The sequence below is a fragment of the Oryzias melastigma genome, linkage group LG2 (assembly GCF_002922805.2).
Source record: "Oryzias melastigma strain HK-1 linkage group LG2, ASM292280v2, whole genome shotgun sequence".
In the NCBI taxonomy this organism is placed as follows: domain Eukaryota; kingdom Metazoa; phylum Chordata; class Actinopteri; order Beloniformes; family Adrianichthyidae; genus Oryzias; species Oryzias melastigma.
The window spans coordinates 4,104,075-4,122,472 of NC_050513.1; the positions used below are offsets into that span (position 1 = coordinate 4,104,075).

Here is an 18,398-nt window from a genome sequence, read left to right on the forward strand (position 1 = left end):
AATAAAACATTTTTTTAAAGTGGCCAGATTTGTTCTGAGTAGGTTCTGAGTTAAAAACCAAGATGTAAATCTCCCATCCTTTGATTCAAAATATCTAATAACGTTTTAATGTGCAAATCGAAGGAGAGTTTAGAAAAAGAAAAGTCTAAAAGTGGTATTATGTTATTATCTTTTCATTGAAATTAACCACTTCTTTCCATGTTGACTAGGGATGTAGGGAAAAATTGATTTGATGACGTATATCGCGATATTTATCGGTGTATCGATTAAAAAAGACGATATTTCATTTATAGTTCCGCCTCTGACTTTTGTTTTCTCCTTAAACCCTCGACCAGCAGAGAAATTTACCAACAGAAAAGCTTCATGAGTTTGTGGGTAAAAGCTACTAGAGATTATCATAAAATAAAATAAATGTTACAGTTTTATTAACATCTGTGGGGGGGGGAGTCACAAAGGCGGTGAAATCTAGGGAAAGGGTCACAGAGAGGGCAGGAATGCAGGTTTCCATGACAACGGGCTCTGCTTATTGCACTGGTTCATCCAAGGGAGTGTGTCCTTGGCTCGGGGGTCCCAGATACAGCTTCTGCCTCTCTTCTGAATCTCCAGGAATATTTACTGATCTGGTCAATTTTCGCAGTTTCTTCCAAGTCGAGCCGTAATTCACTCCAAGATGTTTCCAGATTCACAAGTGAGACTTTGATGCGATACACTCAGGCAAAGAGAGCATCGACATTGGTCTCCAGTCCGTTCAGTTTGTTATTCAGAGTCTCTACGGCTCAGTGTCCCATTCCAAAGCACTCCCCGCCGCCTTTCGCCGCCTGATCATTAATCCAAAGATGTAAATGTACCGTTGGGTTAGAATGCTAAAATCAAACCATCCATGAATGTCAGAGCTGCTTCATGGCGGTGATGTTCTCCTCTGCAGGGCATCACTCTAAAGATGAACGACCTCAACCACTGCATCGTGGCGCGCATCATGCACGGCGGCATGATCCACCGACAAGGTACGACCGAGAGCTTCACCTTTCACCCGCTTTCATATCCGAGGATGTTCCCGCGTTTGTTGACGACTGCTTCCCTTCAGGGACTCTGCACGTCGGAGACGAGATCAGAGAGATCAACGGCATCAGCGTGGCCAACCAGACGGTGGAGCAGCTGCAGAAGATGCTGGTGGGTGACTCTCGTTCCTCAGATGATCTGACAGAGTTCAGGAGGATGTTCTGATGTGCTGTGACTCCACAGAGGGAGATGAGGGGCAGCATCACATTCAAGATCGTCCCCAGCTACCGGTCCCAGTCCATGTCTTGTGAGGTGGAGTTTTACCGACACACGTTAGTCGTTTTGTTCCTCACCATCAACGGAGCCTAAACGAGTGTTTTCCTGTTACAGAAAGAGTCTCCGGATTTGTCCCGACAGTCGCCCGCTAACGGCCATGCTAGCGTGACCAGCTCCATCCTGGTGAGTTTGACGCTTGATCGTTGAGGGTATGAGTTTTCAGATGACTTTCTGACACGACACGATTTGCCCTCAGGACTTGCCGTCAACGATCCAGCCCAAAGGCCGCGTGGTGAGACCGACTCTCACGATGTTTGTCTTGAGTAGAACGTTGGTTTATGTTTGTCCTTCATCCATGACTTGGGTTCTTCATCACACCTCTGTGGATTTCCTCCAACCTTTTCTTTGCATGTGTGTGTCTCTGTGTGCATGAACTTCAAAGATCTCCAGACCTGCCATCAAGGACAAACTGTCCATCAAGGTGAGCTGTGTGTCAGTGGCTCCACCTTCCATCTGTGTTCTGGCTCGCGTTGGTTTTTAGAGCATGTTCTGGTTCTAGACGGACCTCCAGGAGTCGATTTTCTTTCTTCGGTTCTGCTTCCTCACGTGTTTGACACTTGTGCACAGATCTACGTGCGTGCGCAGTTCGAATACGACCCGTCCAAAGATGACCTCATCCCCTGTAAAGAGGCGGGCATTCGCTTCCGGGTGGGCGACATCATCCAGATCATCTCCAAAGACGACCACAACTGGTGGCAGGGAAAGCTGGAGAACACCAAGAACGGCACAGCGGGCCTCATCCCGTCACCGGAGCTGCAGGAGTGGTGAGTCCAAAACTTTCTCACTCCCGACTCGTCATACATGGACATGTGGTTCAGGTCCCCTTCACGTCACTTTGTGACGTTTTGGGGGTCCCCAACTCGTCTTTCTGTTCCCATTAAATCAGGGGTCCCCAACCCTCGGGGCGCAGTATGGACGCAGTAATGGACTTACCTCCTCCCCTCCTCTATCTGCCTCTTTTCATTAGTTTGGTATTTATTACACCTACAAATAAAGATCATCCTTAATATTAAAAATTGATCATGTCCACCATTTGCAGCAACTTCCACTTTTCCAGGTCCCGGGTTCAAATCCCGGACGAGCCCCCAAATTGTTCCGGTTGGCTCTGAACCATAACAAGTAAAATGAGAGACGAAACCAGTTTTAGTCCTTAAATGTGCATGAGAATAATAAACGGCCAAAATAACACAAATCGTGAAGGTGTGCTGTTGCACGAGTGTCTGGGAACGAATATGCATGTTTGTCAATAGAGGAAAACAAACACAAGCCAAACAGGGCGAATGTATGCGGGTATGTACCTTCAGAAATCTCTGAAGTAAAATGAGCCAAACAGAGATTGGTTTGTATCTGATTAGAAGGACCAAACTGTAGATGTGTCTTTATAGGTATGGTTTTGGTTTCACGTTAACTTGAAGTTAGTGTTGCAGAGATGTCTGATGACCTTCCACGTCTTGTGGTCCTTCAGGCGTGTAGCATGCATAGCAATGGAGAAGACCAAGCAGGAGCAGCAAGCCAGCTGCACCTGGTTTGGGAAGAAGAAGAAGCAGTACAAGGACAAGTACCTGGCCAAGCACAACGCAGGTCTGTACCCCGGCATGGAGAACGTTTGTGGCACGCAGACCGGGTCCCTCAGACTGTCCTCCTTCTCTGCTGAAGCCTCAGTTGTGCTTTCCAATTGTTTTTGTTGATGTTGTTGTTTTGAGTGGAGTGTATCTTCTAACGGCGTTTCTAATTAACCCTCCACACCTCCCCTCTGTCCATCTTTCATGCCGTCTCTTACCCAATGACATGGCTGCCTGTAAGTAACAACTGAAGCTTCATGTGTTTCCTGCTGTAGTTTCAACCGTAGATCCAGAAATGTTTGTGTTTGACTCCAGCAGCATCTTCATCCTGTTAGTCATTAAGAGTCACGATAGACAGGAATGACTGTGTCTCCTGTGTTGTTCAGTCTTTGATCAACTAGACCTGGTCACGTATGAAGAGGTGGTGAAAGTGCCGTCCTTTAAGAGGAAAACCCTGGTCCTTCTAGGTGAGTCGAACATCTCTGGGATTGATGCACTTTCACACACTGATGGGGACTTTTGGCTAGCTTATAATGAACTATGACCCAAATCGTCGGCCGCTTTGTTATCAGCTGAAGTTGTGTTGTTGTCCAGGTGCTCATGGAGTTGGCAGGAGGCACATCAAGAACACACTCATTGCCAAACATCCAGACCGCTTTGCCTATCCAATTCCTCGTAAGTACACGTGTCTGAAATGTTATAGCGGTTCTTGAGGACTAGGGAGTTCTGTAGCTGTGTGGCAGCGGAGAGACTGAGCGAGTGTGTTTGGGTTTTCTTTGCTTTCTTGATGGCAAGAAATGAGTCATCGAGTGAAACTACATGTCAGCAAAAACATGAACGTGTGAACACCAAAGCATAGGTGTCAGTATTGTGCCAGCCATCAGGAGGATGTGGTAGTTTTGTGGTTGACTGTTTTTTGTTTTTTTTCTTTCATTACACAGACACGACTCGGTTCCCTAAGAAGGATGAGAAGAATGGGACCAACTACTACTTTGTGTCCCACGACCAGATGATGCAGGACATCAGCAACAATGACTACCTGGAGTATGGCAGTCATGAAGACGCCATGTATGGAACCAGGCTGGAGACCATAAGGCAGATCCACGCTCAGGGCATGATAGCCATTCTAGATGTGGAGCCACAGGTGAGAGTTCATGGTACTGATGTACAGTCAGTTATCTGATAGGTATAGCAGGAATGAGTGTTGAGGTATAAGGTTTCTTGATGCTATATAGCAGAGCCTGTTGGGTAGATTTTTTTTAGACAAATTGTGCAGAAATGTTCCCATTTTTGAAAGAAAAGCTCTATTTTTTTTAAGCTTATCGTAAATACACTATATACTTTACCAATTTAGTGAATTATTTTAAAAAAAAGACTATTCTAGCAGCAAATATCTAGTTTTTGGTGCATAATCTACATAGATGGCTGGAGGCCCATTTCCAGCAACTATCACTCTAATATTATTAATTGTGTCAGAAGGATAAAAGATAATCATGTTTGCATGGCTGAAAACAGTTTGGCTGGTTAGAAAAGCTATAAAACTGACCCTCCTTCCTTTGAGCATCTGGAGCATCACATTTGTAGGGTCAATTAAACTCTCAAAATGGTCAGAAAAAGAGAACTTTGATGTGAAACTCAACAGTCTATTGTTGTTCTGAGAAATGAAGGCTATTCCATTAGAGAAATCGCCAAGAAACTGGAGATTTCCCGAAACAATGTGTGCTATTGTCTTTAGAGAACAGCACAAACAGGCCCTAACCAGAGCAGAAAAAGAAGTGGCTCTGCAAGGATAAATGCACTAGAGTCTCCAGCTTGAGAAACTCACAGGTCCTCAACTGACAGCTTCATAAAATAGTACTCACAAAATGCCTGTGTCAACGTCGGCTGTGATTGGTCTTAGAAATGAAGGCTATTCCATGAGAGAAATTGCAAGGAAATAGAAGATTTCCTTCAACAGTGTCTTCAGAGAACAACACAAACAGCCCCAAACCAGAGTAGAAAGAAAAGTGGGAGGCCCCGCTGCACAAGTGAGCAAGAAGATGAGTGCATTAGAGCCTCCAGTTTGAGAAATAGCCACCTCACAGATCCTCAGCTGACATCTTCATTGATTAGTACTCACAAAATGTCAATCTCAACATTGACGGTCTGCGGTTGTTCTTAGAAATGAAGGCTATTCCATGAGAGAAATTGCCAAGAAATTGAAGATTTCCTTCAACAGTGTCTTTAGAGAACAGCACAAACAGGCTCTAACCCGAGTAGAGAAAGAAGTGGCTCTGCTTCTGATCAAGAAAATAAGTGCACTAGTGTCCCCATCTTGAGAAATAGACCCCTTACAGATCCTCAACTGACAGCTTCATTAAATAGTACTCACAAAATGCCAGTGTCAACATCTACAGTGAAGAGGCAACTTCAAGATGCTGGCCTCCCAACAGGTTCTCGCTCCCGACTCGTCACATATTGACGCATGCAAAGGACCCTCTGCTTCAAAACTTGAAGCTTTGGGGGTACCCTTCTCGTCAAGATGTGACGAGCTGGCTGGTCCAATTAGATAATGGCAGCGAACACACAAGGGTCCCGGGACCCGACCTGCAGCTGTGCTGGGTCAAAAATGTGATGAGCTGGCGGATCCAGTTGAATCAAGCCTCCCAACCACCAGCTGCCGGGATGCAGGGCGCCAGTATACCCGGTACCGGAGGCAGCACCGGACGCGTGACAGTATCGCAGCAGTACCGGAACCCGACCAGCAGCAGGTCGATGCGTCCTCTTTTGATGCGCTGGCTGATGAATCACGGCTCTCAGACGCCGGGTCTCCTAACCTGACGCAGGGCGCGACGGTATACCCGTTACCGGAGGCAGCACTGGACGCGCTACGGTCCCGGTACCCGCTGCCTGGACCCTTGATTTATTGGGCATTTATTCGAAACCCCCCGATGAGTCAGCTTGTGACGCCCTAGCAGCTGTCTCCTTTTTTTCTCTCACTGTGAGAGAGTTCTGTAAAGCTAGATCGTGATCACACAGTCCGACTAGTTCCAGCACACGGAAATAAGTGATACCGAGACGCACATTCTCAACCATAGAAATAACGTTACTTTAATTTCTGCTTCATGAACTAGCAAAAGTGTTGGATTTTTTTACATTATTGATCCACAGGATCAACAGACTCCAAGTTTTAATGATTCTTGACAGCTGTAGGGTCAAGAGAGAATTTCACAAATTAAATTAAGTTTTCATTTTTCATTTAAAAATTATTATAATGATCCAGGTTTGTGTCTGTTGTGCACTTGGTTTATTAAAATATCAGTAGGTGGCGCTGTTTTCCCAGCCAATCCAACTTGTTGGAGGGGCTTCCAGAAAAGATTAGTCAAATTTTTCCAGATTACCTCAACAAAATAGTAGGTCTGCAATGCTGGAATTGCTGCAAATGGTGGAATCTTTGATGAAGTCAACCGGCACATAAAGAAAACCAGGGTTTGAAACACTACTGACCCTGTTCTATGTCTTCTAACCCACAGGCACTCAAGATCCTGAGGACTGCAGAATTTGCCCCGTACGTGGTCTTCATTGCTGCCCCAACCATCACTCCAGGCCTGACTGAGGTATGCACACACCTAGAGGGTGTTTGGCCAAACGCAAGCATGTTCCAAACCCTCAGTTCACCAGATGACAGCTATCCACCAATTCAATCACACTGTCCTATGCATCCAGTCTGTGTGCTCAAGCTTTACTGTCCAACTCCCATTGATTGTTTGATCAAACCTTGCATGATCCTTGTTGCTCCTGTCTCTGTTGCCGTAACACTTTGGTTTCAAGCATGTTTGTATTTCCTTTGGCACGCTCATTTGCACCACAGATGCCTAAATGGTGCAGGAAGCTTCCCGTGAGTATGCATGTAGCCGTAGAACATCCACAGTCCGCCGTGCAGTTGCGGTAGTCCCCGAGACCCTTCACCCCTTCTGTGAAACAAGACTGTTCCTAAGATGTCTCCTGTCCTCCAGGACGACTCTCTCCAACGCCTCCAGAAAGAGTCGGAGATGCTCCAGCGAACCTACGCCCACTACTTCGACCAGACCGTCATCAACAACGAAATCGACGACACCATCCGCCTGCTGGAGGAGGCCGTGGACCTGGTCTCCACCGCCCCCCAGTGGGTCCCCGTCTCCTGGGTTTACTGACGGAACTAAGACCCCGCCACGCATCTGTACATAAACAGACTTCACCTCATCTGCTTCTGTTTGTACATATATACATAAACATCTGTACATACAAAAAAAAAATATGACGATGAAACATATAGTTGTGTCCTGTTGAAGGGTGAAGAGCAAGAGCTCCTTCATTTTAAAATTTCTGTTATTTTTAAACAGACAGAAGCATCGGAAAGGCAATAGGCTCCTCCTTTGGTACTCTGTATCGCTCCCACCCCGACCCCCCCAGACTGTAAAGAGACTGAACGTCGAAGCACATAAGAAGCTGCTACAGTGGCGACAAGTTCACTGTCTGAGCTCCTAAAGCACAGGACTCTGGGCAGTCTCACAACGTAACCCCGCCCCCCGATACCCTGAAAGGTCTCTGTTTACATCTGAGTTTGCACAAACGTGGACAACATCAACAAAGACTTGTGGTCTCTTGGGTTTTTGTTGTCCTCTCCTCCTTTTATTTTCAGAAGCAAAGGAATAAAAAAAGAATTAAAGCACAGACAAAAATACAAACACTGCCTTATCGGAGCCTCGAGGGGGAAGAAGTCCAGAACACCTATGCACACCCCCCAGTTACTACCACACGGACCGCCAACGCTTTCCCCTAAAGCGCTGAGCCGATGGATGGGCGGGGCTTCAAGGAGGCATAGACATGCAAACCTGTCTGAACTGTTAACTGTCGTCTTTCAGATTCTACGGAGTGTTTGTCCGGGAGACCAGAACCAACCGTTTTTGTGTGTAAATGTTCGATGGTGCGTACCCACATCATGAGTGAAACACTAAAGAGCCAGTGTGTGTATATTAACCCCCTAAAAGAAGCTCGTATGTGACATAACCTTCTCATACTTTGATGGCCACCTGTGGACAAACGGTCCCCCCTCCCCCCAGAACCCGCGGGGATCAAACTGTGACGCGGTCGCTGTCGGACCGCCTCCAGAGTCGATTGTTTTCTCTTCATGTCCTGTGTAAATGACCTCTGCAGTATGAAATGTTTCCTTTTTGTTATTTCATTTTTAAAGAAAATATATTTGATTTGACGTGTTTCTATGCTTTACACTGATTCTTTCATACCAAAAACACACTCTTAAAACAACTATAAGAATCTCTTTCTACACGTACACTACAGTATTGGCTTACAGCTGGCACTTTTTAAACAAACCAATACATAACAGACTTTGATACTAATTCTATAAACATGACTTATTCTAGACCAGGGGTGTCAAACTCAATCACGCAAGGGGCCAAAATCCAAGACACACCTTAGGTCGCGGGCCAGAACGGATAAGTATTAATTGAACACTCTTTAACAAAATTTTTAAAACTTTAAAACCAAAATTTTTTAACATAATTATGATCTACATGGATAGCATTAATTGCAATAGTGTGAATGCTGTAAGCTGAATTTGGCTGCTGAATATGCTAGTGCTGATAGCTGAAGATGCTGAAATTGATGGCTAAAAACACTAAAGCTGATAACCAGCTAAAATATTAGCTAAATGCCAAATTAGCCTAACAAAACAAGACAAAAAAACAACTTGGGTTAGCCAAAACAGCTAGCATGTAGCTGAAAAATAGCTAAACTTCGCAATATCCTAAAAAAACTGGGAAAAAAAAATCCTAAATTGGCTAAAATAGCTAGCATGTAACTGTTAGGTAAACTCCTAAACAACCTAAATTTTTTAAAAGAAAAGCCTAAATTACCCAGAACAGCTAATATGTGGTTGAAATATTGGCCTTACTCCAAGACAGCCTAAATTAGCCAAAACAGCTAGCATGTAGCTGAAATATTAGCTGAACTCCAAAACAGCCTTAAAAATGAAAAAAAGCCTATATTAGCCAAAACAGCTGGCACGTAGCTAAAATAATAGCTAAACTTTGCAATATCCTAATAAACTGGAAAAAAAAAATCAAATCCTAAATTGGCTAAAATAGCTAGCATGTAGCTGAAATATTAGCTAAACTCCAAAATAGCCTTAAAAAGGGAAAAAAGGCCTATATTAGCCAAAACAGCTAGCATGTAGCTGAAATATTAGCTTAACTCCAAAACAGCCTTAAAAAATCTTAGTAGACACCAAAATGGTCCAAAAAGCTAGTAGAATGCCTTTTTTTTTTACTTTAAAACCGTGACTTTTTAACACAATTATTAAAAAAGGCAGGAATCTTATTCCAGAATAAATCAACTTAAACCTTAAATTAAAAAAATATAAATATATATTTTGTCAAAATTATGCAAGTTAGGAATTAGCACAAGATAACATTAGACCATTAATAACAATAAAATAAAAGGTTTTGGAGTACCGGATATGATTACCCGGAGGGTCGGACCTGGCCCCCGGGCCTTGGCTTTAGCACATAGAAACACAAAGAATACTTTCTGCTAAAAGTACTAAATCACTTCATGCGTCTTCTATGGTTCACGTTCAGTCTAAACAGAATGCAAAGTAGCCATAAACCTGAACAACACAAAAAAATATCCTTGAGAAATCTAAGACTGAATAACTGGTAATAGCTAAAGTGCCCTCTAGAAAACACACATGATTTCTTGAGGGATGCATAGAATCACTATGGACATAATGGAAATCGTCAAATACACACATCTGTACATAAAAAAACATCACTTCTACATTAACCCATTCTTAATGGACTGACATCTTAAAACTACTACGCCTGTTTCCATCTATATCTGATTCTCTATGGAATCACTCAACTAAATACAGTAGAAGACATTACAACCAACACAACTGATACTGTTTGCCAAGATATAAATCCAATTATTATGATCACCAATAAATAACTTTACTATCTTTAACTACAAATTCGGACCATCACTGGCCAGTTATTAAAAACATCCTCTGATCCTCCTACGAAACGCATATCTCCACATCTGTAAGAACACCGGTACTCATTCATTTAATCATTCAGGGAACATAAAGACATTTATACTCTATTTTCTTCCATAAATACACAGCTATGTATTTGTCCATGTATGTGTCGAATCGTCTTTGGGCAAGACACTGAACCCCACATTGCCTCTAATGTTTGGTAGTGTGTGAATGTGTTTGGATGAATGGGACTGTGGCTGTAAACTGCTGTCCTAGGAGGTAGTAAAGCACTACACAAGTATATACCATTTATTTAGCTCTATAACTCATAAAAACATGTAAACAAAGGCAAATACACGCAAACCAGAAAAAGATGAGTCTCACTACTTAAACTAATAACCCTGGAATTACTTTAACTTTAAAGACAAACGCACATCGTAGATAGGTCAAAGTATAACTATTCCGTTACTGTATACATCATTTATGTTACTCTGTACATTTCATAAGGAACAGGTTAAAAAAACATTTAAAATCTGATATTATTCTTTGCATCAAAATGCATCTCATAAGGATTTTGTAGTAAAAAATATATTTCTCCAGTTTGGACCTTAGGCTCCTCTCATCAGTGCAGCTTGTTCATGTGTGAAATGAAAGACCTTGACTGCTAAATGCTAATCTTTGCTAACAGCCCTGACAGGATTCATTACCACCAAAGCCCCTTCAAGAGTCCAAAGATATGTGCATTACCATCATGGCTTCCCCTCTAAAGTCTTCTCAGCTTTACTTTGTTACTATGGATACAGATTAACGGAGAACAACAAGCAACCTTGTCAGGTAATCACAGACGGCGGGCAGATTACTGGGATCACTCGCACTACTGCAGCTGTTTTATCAACACCTGCCCTCAGGTTTGGTCGATTCCATGAAAGAAAACAGAATTCTGCCCCTTCTACATCCAAGAACCTCCTTTTTGATCTTCTTTAGACTTCTTCTAAACCCTAACCTTTATAAATATGATGACTGTGTCGTGAACAGACTCGTTCAGTCACTGATGAAATGCTGATGACCATTTATTAGATCCAGGTGTGTGACAACAGGGAAACATCTAAAACATGTATGACAGTCTGAGATTCGCCATACATTTCATCTTGTCCGATCACTTCGTTAGGAGTCTATTGAAACCAGCCTCTTCATCAATCTCTAAGCCATTAACATGGCTGCTTAGACCAGTTTCCTTTCATTCTTGATGATGCTCTTTAGTCATACATTTTATGGAGTAACGCTCAGGATGTAGCAGGACTGGACCCAAACCACACAGCTAGCATGTGGCTGAAATATTTGCTAAACTCCAAAATAGCCGTAAAAACCCTAAAAGAAATATCTAAATTAGCCAAAACAGCTAGCATGTAGCTAAAATATTAGCTAAACTCCAAAACAGCCTTAAAAAGCTAAAAAAAAAAAGCCTAAATTAGCCAAAACAGCTAGCATGTTGCTGAAATATTAGCTAAACTCCAAAACGACCTTAAAAAGCTAAAAGAAAAAAGGCTAAATTAGCCAAAACAGCTAGCATGTTGCTGAAATATTAGCTAAACTCCTAAACAGCCTAAAACCTATAAAAGAAAAGTCTAAATTAACCAAAAGAGCTAGCATGTAGCCGAAACTCCAAAACAGCCTGAAAGCCCTAAAATGAGAATCCTAAATTAGCCAAAACAGCTAGCATGTAGCTGAAATATTAGCTAAACTCCAAAACAGCCTTAAAAAGCTAAAAAAAGCCTAAATTAACCAAAATAACCTAAAAACTAAAAAAAGAAAAGTCTAAATTAGCCAAAACAGCTAGCATGTAGCTGAAATATTAGCTAAACTCAAAAACAGCCTAAAACCTAAAAAAAGAAAGGCCTTAATTAGCCAAAACAGCTAGCATGTAGATGAAATATTAGCTAAACTCCAAAATAGCCTCAAAAAATCTTAGTTGATGGTAAAAATCTAACATGATCTGTGCCTCTGATGAGTTCATTCCTGATCAAATCCTCCCTCATTCCGGTGAAACATGTTTTAGGTTGGATACTCGAGGCCGTGACAGTTCAGACCCGTGACGCGCACGCAGAGTGTGGATGATCACGTGCTGCAGTGCTTTTTTTTCCCTTTAACTTGTAGATGCTTAATTTAATTTTAAAACAACAAAAGACAATTCTGTTCATTTTTCTGTTACAAATTTCTCATTTAATGAATAAACTTCTTTTTTATCAAAATAATTATTCCTGCTACATGGATTTGATGTGTCCCAAAACAACATCAAACATTTAACTATTAACTAGAATCAGCTGCTTAACGGAAACATGAAGCCTAAAAGCTCCATTTTACAGTGAAACCTTTCAAGTACTTTCACTGAATGTCACAAACATGTGAAGATCTTTCCAGAACAGATGCAGATCAACATCACTAAAGCAGAAATCTTAACCTGAAACTTCACTTTGGAAAATTTGACTGAAACTGGATCTAAATGTTCAATTCCAAGAGTCAATTCAGACTAAAAGTTAGTAAACATTGTTCCTTACAGGTGGTTTCATAATCCACTTGATTTATTTATTCTATTAAGATGTTTATTTTTTTTTTTTAGTTTTTCTATAACCATGTTTAGACGATAGGGTTCTCCAACAGAATCCTAATATACGTTTACCCATAATGCTTTGCAAAGAATTATTAAAAAATGTGTTTAAGCTTAAAAGCGTGGAAAGATATTGAGAGATATTGATGTAAAATTTACACATTTTTTTATTTACTTTGTAGTTTTAAATCTTAATTTGAAATGACCCATAAAATGTCTGATTAATATTTTCAGATTTGGGAGACAAAATGATGGAAACATTAATTTTTTACACAATCTGTAGTCTCTGGATGGGAAAAAACGAAATAATTTTAAAAATTGGGTATTTTTTTTTTTTTACATCTTTTTTTGTTGACTCACTTCCCAGCATGCTTTGAGAAGGACTCCATCCTCAACTGCAAGACCGAGTGCGTCCAGCAGATGGCAGCATTTCATTTAGAATATGAATTAAAGACTGGCGGTTTTAACCGGAGGACAGAAGGTGCAATATTTTATTCTTTATAACGACTATATTTCGTGATTTAATCCACATGCGTAACTCTAAAACTGTGACGTCATAATTCCAAACAGGAATTGGTCAGGTTGGTGGAAAGGCTTTGCTGCTGCTGCTGCTGGTGGTGGTGGACATCCACGCGTGAGTTTTTATCGCGCACACTCGCATGAAGCCAATTACACAGTGCTGAATCACGGTGACTTCTGGATTATTCCAAAACTGGGTTAACAGCTGCTTGCATCCATTCTCCAAATGCTTTCGGCACACACAATAACACACACAGACTCACACACAGTGCACAGACAATTGGCCTGATTCTTGGAGTGGAAGACATGTCACACCGGCCACAGAGCACAGCACTGTAACAAGGACCCGTGGGACACGGAAGAGGGGATTGGTATACCTGCCAGAGTGACTAATACTCTTCCCTGGTATGTGTGCATGCGTGCAGAGATGTGCGCCTGCAGAGTGATCCGCTCCCACTGCAGCAGAACCCCCCCCCCTCCCACCGCCGCTGCACTCTTTTGCTCATGGATCTTATTATGCTGTGACACTGTAATGAAGTGAAAATGATTTCATTTGTAGGGGGAAAACTGCAAGAGCTCCTCCTTTTCACACCTTCCATATGGCAACCCGTCAGCTCGGATGACAACATCTGGCGGCTGTCTGAGTCCACGCGGGCCCAGGTGATTAGCCGGATGTCATCAGATGATTGGAGGAATCAAGAGAAAGATGGCTGTGGGGAAGAGAAGTGCTTTTACAACAACGTCCAGCTGTTGAAAATCCAACAAAAGATCTCAAATGAGCTGTCAAGTTACCTTTCTCCCAAAAAAATGATTATTTTAGAGTTTCGTCCCCGTCGTTCTCGCTAAACTTGAGTTTTCACCATCCAGGTAGGAATTATCTCTGAATGGCGTGCGGCGTCCTCTCTAATTAAAATTGATTCAGCACTAATTAGCACATGCAGGCGAGGCCCACGGTTTACATCATGTAGAACACGACAGCCGCGCTCGTCTCTATATACAGGACCGGGCCGTGGGAGTCGTAAAAACCCAGGTGGCATTAAAAGGATCCAAACCCATGTGTAAAAAAAAAAAAATACTGTTTGCTGGTTTCACAGGCAATGTGAAAGATGAAGAAAAATAGCAGCTATAAAGACTCATTTCTGTGATTGAGTTCTGTTGCGTTGTACAATTATGTGTTTAAATTGTAGCTCCTTGAAAGATCTCTAATTTAAAGGCATAAAAAGCTAATTTTGTCTATCTGACACTTAATTAAAATAAAAAAAAGATAATAATTTAATGGTTGGATATGCTAACTAGGGGCAAACAATTCACCATCTCCAAACATAAAGAAGTTAGATAAAAACTGTTTGTTTCTAGGAAAGGCTTTGTTCTCATTTGAATTATTTACCAATCCAAAACAAAAAGTCTTTACACTTTGTTTCATGTGAAACTTAAAAAAAAAACAACCCTAATAAGGTGTTTTAGCAAAATTAGCTTAGTCCTTAACCTTTCACTGAATTTTAATATAAAGAGAACGATACAAATAGCTGATATGACCGCCACAACCTGTGCTAAACCCAGATGTACTAGCAAAAAAGGAAAATTAGCAAAACTAGCACCAGGATGTACACCTTGTAAGATCAACTTTTTCTTTTTTTTATGGTTCTTGTAGCTCTTTAGTTACCCCTCTAAAACAAAAAGCAACACTAGAATTTTTTTAATGTGACTTCCAGAACCTAAACAGCTATTTTCCAGTCGAGCTAACTTGCAGCTGGCTAACAATGAGCTGCTAGCTAGCTGGAGCAGTACAAATGTATTTCAGAAGAGAAAAACATCATTTTTGGCATGATTTAAGTTTTCTTTTATCACTAAGATTTATTATTCGTACATCTAGACCCAGATAATCTTTTTGTGCTGACATAATACTCTGCTAGCTAACCGTCAAACGATACTTAGCGACCTGAAGTTGACCAAGCAAGACATTTTAAACGTTTAAAGAAATTTCGTTTGAAGAAAACATTTCTGTACCTTAGCAAGAAGCAGTACACTTGAAGTGTATTTTATTAAGTATACTTAACTGTAACTCCCAGTATAGCAAATAGGATATGGTGTTGTGTAGGAAGCATGCTAACTGAAAACTTCTTCAGACTAAATTAAAACAATTTACAATATAGAAATTATATAAAAAGAATACATTTCAAGTATATTGCCTCACTTATAGTATACTAAAGTATGCTTCTAGTACACTTAAATAAACAATTTTTGCTACTGGGTCCCGTTAGCAGACCTTTTCTTATGCTAACAGGTGCTACTTAGTTTAGTAAAATTAGCAAACAAGAGATTTCTAATCGTAGCTTGCATGAGGATCTGCTTTTTTTGTGTTCTTAGAAATCTTTATATTTAAAAAAGTACTAATACCACACATTTTTAGTAATACATTGAGAACCTGGACAGGCTTTTATGTGTCAAGATAACTTATAGCTAGCTAAGAACTAGCTGAAACAGACAAAACAAGAGCTATGTCTGAATTTCCTTACTACTCACTGCCATTTTTTCAGTGGCGGAACCTACAATTCTAAAATCCAGTGCAGGGAAAATTTCCCACAAGTCTGCAAAAAACTAGATTCCATCAATGCTTGCTAGATTAGCAAGTATAGACCATGATGCTATGCATTTGAACGATCCGTTCTTCGTACATTTATTTATTCATTTTTACATCATTCAAGATTTCATCATCAGAGCACGCTGGATTCATAAATAGTCTTCATAAATTACTCATTTTATTAGGCCTCTAATAAATATTAATGTAAAAAAAAAAAACTGGAAAAGAAAACTAACTGGAGCACAAGTCTGAAGTGCATTAAAATTGTGATAATCTTGCTCAATATAGTCTTTTGGGGGATGAGGAAAAGTTAGTTAAGTCAGTTTTTATTTTAATTTTACTTAGTTACAATTTTGCAATTGTAAATTAACAATCTGATATTCAATCCCCCATAGATTACTGATATTTTTTGCACGTTATGTTTCATTAACACAGATAAATAAATGTATCCTACATCAAGAGTCTAGATAACTCTTCTTGTGCTAAGCTAATTGAGTGCTATCTAAGATAGTTAGCGAGCTAAAGTTGACAAAATAAGACAGTTTATGGTTTTCTAAGTATTTGTAATGCAGCAAAAAATCTTCCAGGAGAATGAATTAGAAATTTGTGACCAACATTTCTTTGATATAGTTCAAATTTAGCAGCTACTACACATAAGTGAGCAAACAAAAGAGAAGCAGTGTAAATAATTAATTGGTGATTTGATTATGACGTGGTTGAAATATCTCTATTTCCTACTTACTGAACCCTTTTTTGTTGGGCTTGGAATTTTTATAATTTCCAGAAACGATTCGATTCGATTCTGATTTTTTTCAGATTCTTTCAATTCAATTTTAAATTTATAAATGTATACACATTTGTTTAAAAATACATTAAAATCTATTATTTAATTTGAACATATTTATATTAATCTGATACGGTTCACATATTGTAAAATGTATGTGTTACATAGATTCTCTAAAGGAGAAGATCTAACAAAAATGTTCATTAACATTGTAAAAAGTGCTGCTTCTCCTGGAGGGCGTTTCTGTTTGGCCACTAGGTGGCGATCGCGCTACAGAAGTACACTTTTTTCAAGAAGAAGACAACAGTATGTGGGGGAAAAAAACGAAGTTTAAGACCATAAATAGTTACTTTCATAATATATATCCTTAAAGAGTTTGGAAAATGAATGCCTGTAAGTAAATAAAGATGGTAATTTAGTCAGTAATATATACCGAGCGTTAGCATTAGCCGTCCAATGGGAAATTCTATTGACCGTTAGCATCAAGCTAGCGGACTTTAGCTTTATGTGCTAAATCGATTTATATCTTTTGTGAATCGATTATTCATCCATTAAGCTTAAATTGATTCAACCCAGCCCTTTTTTTATAGTTTTAACTTTATTTTCAGTGCATGTAGTTTAGTCACAGCTTTAGCCAAATTTCTGGTTCTGATAGGAAACAGATTTGCGCTAATCGGCCTCAAAGCGTTCTAAATTAAGGTGAATTAGGTCTCGTTGAAGAAAAGGTGTTTAAAGCCGGCTGGCTGCTTGTTGAGGTCTAATCTGCTCATAAAACTGTGGCATGATTTTAGTTCCTAAATGCTTTCTGCTTTGACACCGGCGAGCGCGCACTGAGGTCAAACGGCGTCGGTTCCTAAAGCGTCTCTCAATGCATCGACTCCTCTGATTTAGTGTTACTCCAAAATGAGGCCGGCCCTAACGGAATAAGGAGAATTATTGATTGTTGTTTCAAGGTTTTACTGGAGACGGGAGAGTTATGGAGGTTTTTGGGGGGGTTGTCGGCTCCCCGCCAAGAAGAAAGATCCGGGCGCCGTCAGCAATCTGGTCCATAAAGAAAGCAAACAAACGCAGAGCTCTCTGCACACACACAGCACAAAGACATAACATTACCATAAATGTGGTTTTATTAATAATAACAGTATCTCTTTTAATGAACATTGCAGATACACAATAGAAAATAAATCCGAAAACGGGAGAGACTTAGTCTCGAGAGTCGTGAAAGTGCCTGGAATAATTCTGTGCTATATATTGTCATTATTCATCGCCACTTTTCTAGTCTTCGCCTGATCGCCAGAAATATTCAATGAACCACCGAACAAAAGAGTGATATTCTCCTGCTTCTCAGAGTCCAAAACCTCCAAAAGTTTTCCTTTTTCTCTGCTTTCTCTGAGGAGCTGTTAAGAAAAATAACCATCATCACCGCCACTAGATTGTCTTCATCTTAAATCGTATTGTTTTGAATTTATTTACACAATGCCACAACCGAGAGCACAGCCAATCCTTCTGTTCAGAGATAGTGCTCTAAAAAGTAAACAAAAAGTTGACTCTTCCGAGGAGGGAAAGGTGCAACAGAGGAAACATTCAAACTCTTGGAAAAAATCTCAAATGTTTTTTGAATGTTATGACACCAGGTGTTTCAAATAAAAATGTAAAAAAATGGGAATAATAAAAATGTTGCATATTTTATGGCACTAAATGAAACATTTGAGGGTATTTTCAGAATAAAATATGGCACTGCTGCAGAATAACTCTCCATGAAATCAATTAAAAAACAAAAGTTCACTTTAGCGTCCTTTGGTCTAAATTTATATTACTATCGTGGTTTAGTTGGCATACATTCTTGAGTTCCATTCCAAAGACGATTATTGTTATTTTTCGTTAATATTCAAACAACTTCACCATGAAAAACTTAAATGGAAAACCGGGTTAATGGTTTAGCCCTGGACAGCCTCGCTTAGCCTCACAGATGAAACCGGACGGGCGGGTGGGTGGGTGGG

General features: G+C 40.4%; 2 protein-coding genes and 1 long non-coding RNA gene across 16 annotated transcripts in view; 2 read left to right on the forward strand and 1 right to left on the reverse strand.

Moving 5' to 3' along the window:
- LOC112159975 (peripheral plasma membrane protein CASK) overlaps window positions 1-8,133 on the forward strand; it is a 41,786-nt gene extending 33,653 nt beyond the window's left edge. For 4 of the 11 annotated variants that reach the window (XM_024294247.2, XM_036215410.1, XM_024294249.2 and 1 more), the window contains 13 exons: window positions 926-1,004; window positions 1,085-1,170; window positions 1,243-1,311; window positions 1,390-1,458; window positions 1,532-1,567; window positions 1,718-1,756; window positions 1,903-2,099; window positions 2,801-2,916; window positions 3,284-3,364; window positions 3,492-3,572; window positions 3,839-4,041; window positions 6,410-6,493; window positions 6,893-8,133. In XM_024294247.2, the coding sequence (XP_024150015.1) occupies window positions 926-1,004; window positions 1,085-1,170; window positions 1,243-1,311; window positions 1,390-1,458; window positions 1,532-1,567; window positions 1,718-1,756; window positions 1,903-2,099; window positions 2,801-2,916; window positions 3,284-3,364; window positions 3,492-3,572; window positions 3,839-4,041; window positions 6,410-6,493; window positions 6,893-7,069 (1,317 nt within the window). In that variant the 3' untranslated portion in view covers window positions 7,070-8,133. The remainder of the gene's footprint in view (window positions 1-925; window positions 1,005-1,084; window positions 1,171-1,242; window positions 1,312-1,389; window positions 1,459-1,531; window positions 1,568-1,717; window positions 1,757-1,902; window positions 2,100-2,800; window positions 2,917-3,283; window positions 3,365-3,491; window positions 3,573-3,838; window positions 4,042-6,409; window positions 6,494-6,892) is intronic. The other 7 variants (XM_024294250.2, XM_024294251.2, XM_024294256.2 and 4 more) reach the window with 3 other exon arrangements.
- A 1,278-nt stretch (window positions 8,134-9,411) lies between these two features.
- Window positions 9,412-14,285, forward strand: LOC112160060. Of its 2 annotated transcripts, XR_002921595.2 has the most exons (4): window positions 9,412-10,746; window positions 12,885-12,998; window positions 13,088-13,151; window positions 13,596-14,285. It is a non-coding gene; the product is annotated as an uncharacterized LOC112160060 (long non-coding RNA). The 2 variants fall into 2 exon arrangements; XR_004949149.1 differs by lacking the exon at window positions 9,412-10,746 and having other exon boundaries at window positions 11,945-13,151.
- Window positions 14,286-17,507: 3,222 nt separating this feature from the next.
- Window positions 17,508-18,398, reverse strand: part of LOC112160059 (interleukin-1 receptor accessory protein-like 1-B) — a gene marked incomplete in the record, with an annotated part of 393,180 nt that continues 392,289 nt past the window's right edge. For all 3 annotated transcript variants that reach the window (XM_024294396.2, XM_024294395.2, XM_036215438.1), the window contains 1 exon segment: window positions 17,508-18,398.